At 37.6% G+C, this 5100-nt stretch overlaps 1 protein-coding gene across 1 annotated transcript in view; it reads right to left on the bottom strand.

Annotated features, from left to right (window-relative positions):
* Positions 1-2337: 2337 nt before the first annotated feature.
* Positions 2338-5100, bottom strand: part of LOC148392686 (uncharacterized) — a 12403-nt gene continuing 9640 nt past the window's right edge. The window contains exon 2 of the mRNA XM_088386109.1: positions 2338-4791. Within this exon, the coding sequence (XP_088242235.1) occupies positions 3794-4791 (998 nt within the window). The 3' untranslated portion in view covers positions 2338-3793. The remainder of the gene's footprint in view (positions 4792-5100) is intronic.

Genomic DNA, 5100 nt, shown 5'->3' with positions numbered 1-5100 from the left:
GGCTTAAATGTTTCAGTGAGATGAGTAAACAATGGAAATAATAATGGTGGCCACACAAAGTATTGACATTTGGGTCCGATTTTGACGATTTCAGTTGGGGTGTATTCACTTTTGTTGCTAGCATTTTTCACATTCACTGTTGTATTTTGAGATACTTGGAAGTAACAATAAATTTACTTTGCTATCCAAGCTTTACAGTGACTACTTAACATTGGATCAAAGTGTCATATTTTCAGTGTTGTCCCATGACAAGATATAATCAAAACATTGCAGAAATGAGAGGGGTGTACTCACTTTTGTGAGATACTGTATGAACATTACCCCATCCCGTCCTCTTACACACACACAAACAAACACACACACACACACACACACACACAAACAGGCATGTTCTTTGCACATAGTATTTATAGAACAAGTACTTGATTTCTTTTGGTGTGATTTTCTCGATTGGTTGCTGTTTATTTGACCTTGTAAATCTTTGTTTTACTGTAATGTTTTTATTATTTATGACTGTTCTGTTTTTCATATTGTTTAATATTGTATTAAAGTTCTATTGTGTGTTAAAAAAAAAAAGACTTATTTTTGCCCTTTTCTTGAAGTAAATATATACGGGTCCAAAATGACCCGAAACACCATAGATGTTACTATATTTGATAATATTAAAATGAAAATCTTTTTTTTGTTGAACATTTAAGAACTGTGTTTTAATATCTCTCAGTTACACTCAGGTAACAGAACAACTGATTATTTTGTTGCCTTCTTCTCTTAAGGTTCATTTGACCACTTTTTAGACATTGCAAATGAGGGGTATGCTGTTAAAACAAAGGCCCAGGGGGCCACAAAAAAATATTAAAACCAATCTTTTCATGGATAAGGGAGCCCAACCAGCTAAACAAGAGTTAAGAAAAACATTGGATGATAAAATATTGGTTTTAGGGTATTTTATGGCTGATTTAATACACGGGTCCAAGATGACCCGCTAACACCACAGATGGCAGCAGAAAGCTAACACATTTGGAAGGTTAAGTGACTAACAATATTCAGGTTACCAACAACATTTAAGTGGCAAGAACAGAATATTATTGCCCAATGATGTCTCTGAGACTCTATGAGTGGTGTGAGTTCATCAGAGCGACCACCTGGGGAAAGAAGCTGTGTCTGTGTCTGCTGGTTTTGGCGTACAGCGCTCTGTAACGCCGTCCGGAGGGGAGTAGTTCGAACAAACTGTGACCTGGATGAGAAGGGTCTGTAGAAATGATACTTGCACGTTTCCTGGTCCTGGACAGGTACAAGTCCTGGATAGATGATAGATTTGCACGAAAGTTGCCCACACGCCAGCAAAAAGCAGGGAGTGTCCACACAATTGCAGTATGTACACTTGTACCTTTTTATAAAAAAAGTTGTTGTAAAGAGTTCTAAAAACATATTTACAGTATTGTACCTTGTCATGAAAAAGTATAATAAGAGTTCTAAAAACATATTTACAGTATGCACACTTGTACTCTATTATAAAAAAGTTATAATAATCACTTCTAAAAACATTTACAGTATGTATACTTTAGCTACATATACATCTCACACACACGTATCATACTTATATTTATATTTTTTATACATTATTTTCTGTATGTCATTTACCTATACTCTGTATTAATATAGTATTTGTGAAATTATTCACCAATTTTTACTTGATCATAAACACATTACTTACGACTATATTTGATCCCGGTGGTGCCAGGCGGCGTGCGTGAGTGCGCTGGCCGCTGGAAGTCAAATGAGACTCCGCGATCTCCTCCGCGGTGCCTATAAAGTGCCGATCCGCTCGGCTTGGAGCTATTTCCGGCCTCCCGGTGGTGCCGGGCGGCGTGCGCGAGCTCGCAGGCCGCTGGAAGTCGAATGAGGCTCCGCGATCTCCTCCGCGGTGCTTATAAACAGCCGATCCGCTCGGCTGGAGCTATTTCCGGCCACTGCGCGTGCGCACAGCCTCCCGGAATTTGAACACATTTCGTCGATAAATTTCGCATATTTCTGATTGAATTTTGAAGTTTAATATAATGCAACAATTGAGCTCGACTTATACAAAGGATATATCATAAAATCGTAAATTTCCGTCGAATTTTAGGGGATCGACTTATACACCGAGTCGACTTATACACCGGCAAATACGGTATATGTTTTTTTTCCCTTCATTGAGCATTTTATGGCTGATGCGACTTGTACTCCGGAGCAACCTTTAGTCCGAAAAGTACGGTTCGTATGAAACTATTATCTAATGTTCTAATGATAACATATGCACTTATATGATTTAATATACATTTATTGATACACAATGGGTGACACTACTTCATGGATTTTCACATATTGTGGGTGGTTTAGGAACCAATTATCCAAGAAAAATGAGGGATTACTGTATTACACTTTTCTACACTCCTGGATACTCCAGATACAGAAGAAAATTATTTTCAAAGCAAAAAATGTTGATTTTCCATGATACGTGTCGTTTAAAGCTGATTTATTGAATCACTTCACTGGTTCTTTTATCTCAAACAAAATATTTTAGGTTGCATTACCTGACATGTTTTGGCTTTTACTTCCGCCTTCATTAATGCAACCTAAAATATTTTGTTTGAGATAAAAGAACCAGTGAAGTGATTAACAAGTAAAAACAAAATGAACTTTATTGAATGTATTATATGTTATGCTAAGAAATGTTTTCTATGTAAACACACAAGCAGTTATTTATGGTTCAGAAGCGAACTAGATCTTTATTTTGAAATACACCTGAAGTTGTGCATATTTTCGTTGCAGTGACTTATCAACCAAATTAGCTTGAGAAACTTGAACATTTCTCACGTCATCCAGGTGAAACTTTCTCCTCTCTTCTCATGCTCATGGAGGCAATGGCTTTTTACTCGTTGTGTATTACATTGGAATAAAGGGAGTAAGACGCTATGAATCCTGGCTCAAGTGTTATACCCGAGTTTGGCTTGCTGATGAACTGTGATAACGTACATAGTACATAATGCACAGGGAGATCAGTACAGGTACATATTCTGATTCAAAGTTTGATGGGACAGATTTACTTCCATGCAATACATGCACAGAACAGTGTGGCAATGGTTATTTAGGGAGTGGGAAATGTATATGTCACATTAAAGTATTGGGGAGGGTTTAAAAAGCTTTAATATTGTGCACTGGACCACAATGCAACAGGAGATTCATGCGCAACTGTGACTTACTTTGGTTTTGCTATGCATGATGTCCCCAGGGTTAGTGATGTTGCATTGCTTGGCAAGGACAGACCACTCTTCTAATTGACTTGCAATACATTAATGCCCTCTAGGGGCCAACAGGGAACACCACATGATGGAAATTTTAATACAAAGGTGTTTATATTTCTAATTAAATCATATATAGTTCCTACTTCGCGGATTTTCACCTATCGTGGGTGGTCTTGGAGCCAATTATCCGCGGTAAATGAAGGATTACTGTATTACATAAAAATGTAACACTAAAACTATAAAAATTAAACAATACAACACTTTCAGAAAAAAAATCAATAGAAACAAACAAATTTGCCTAGTAAACTAAATACCAGTAATATTAAAGACAAAGAACATTTGAAATTCACATCTCAAAACAAGATAAAATGCTAACTACAATGAAGGGTTGTTCCGACTATGTTAACTAACAACATGTCACAGAACTTTTCACTGAGGTAAATGGAAAGGTAAGTTTAGTATTACGACAAGAATGTACATAGAACATAATTATCATTGATGCATAATCTTCATGGATCGCTGCTCATTTTACCAACGCACAAGTGATTCTTAATCTGATATTTCCAAGCGAATCTTCGGACACAAACTGAGCAGGAAAAAGGTTTCTCACCAGTGTGGGTTCTTGTGTGTGTTTTTAAGCTTCCCTTGTGTGAGAATCTTTGACCACAAACTGAGCAGGAAAAAGGTTTCTCACCAGTGTGGGTTCTTGTGTGTGTTTTTAAGCTTCTCTTCTGTGAGAATCTTTGGCCACAAACTGAGCAGGAAAAAGCTTTCTCACCACTGTGGGTTGTTGTGTGACTTTTTAAGTGACCATTCAGAGAGAATCTTTGGCCACAAACTGAGCACAAAAATGGTTTCTCACCAGTGTGGGTTCTTGTGTGTGTTTTTAAGCTTCCCTTCTGTGAGAATCTTTGGCCACAAATTGAGCAGGAAAAAGGTTTTTCACCTGTGTGTGTTCTTAAATGGGTTTTTAAGTGTCCCTTCTGAGAGAATCTTTGGCCACAAACTAAGCAGGAAAATGGTTTCTCACCAGTGTGGGTCCGTGTGTGTTTTTTTAAGTAACCCTTCCGAGAGAATCTTTGGCCACAAACTGGGCAGTGAAAAGGTTTCTCTCCTGTGTGTATTATTGTGTGTAGTTTCAAACTACTCTTATGAGCAAATATTTTCCAACACTGAGAACATTTCCAGTGTTTGTTTTCAGAGTGACATGTAATATCACCGCTATACTCATCATCATCATCATAATCATCATGAGACGTGTCATCACTATCTGATGATGAAGCCAAGCCTTTGCTTGCCCCCCTAAGAACTCCATCTTTATGCTTCACAAGAAAAGCAGTCGATGGCAACTTATAGATCTCCTCCTCCTCCGACTCCTCTTTTTTGATTAAAGGAGTCTTCTGTTGCTTTTGCTCATTTAAGTGGGGGACCTCTTCGTCCACCTCTTCCTCTTTAACATGACGACGCTCTGGCTCCTGATGCTCAGAACCAAAATCTTCAATAATGTCTGCAAACACAAACACACATAAAAATTTATATTTACAACGAAACTTATTCGGTTCACTTTACGACTTTACTGTTTGACATTAGCAAACTGACTGATTGCATTTTTAGGTGGGTATCCTTGTTTATTTGTTGAAATACTACATTTCTGAGTGATGGCTCAGTCAGAAGTGTTTTAGGGATTACCGTATATTCCGGACTATAAATCGCTCCAGAGTATAAATCGCACCAGCCATAAAATGCATAATAAAGAAGAAATAAACGTATAAGTCGCACCGGAGTACAAGTCGCATTTTTGGGTGAACTTTATTTG

The sequence above is a fragment of the Syngnathus floridae genome, chromosome 10, assembly GCF_059516105.1.
Source record: "Syngnathus floridae isolate MCC-2025c chromosome 10, RoL_Sflo_1.0, whole genome shotgun sequence".
Taxonomy (NCBI): domain Eukaryota; kingdom Metazoa; phylum Chordata; class Actinopteri; order Syngnathiformes; family Syngnathidae; genus Syngnathus; species Syngnathus floridae.
Note: the sequence above shows the minus strand (reverse complement) of the source record. Positions and strands in the feature narration are given on the sequence as shown.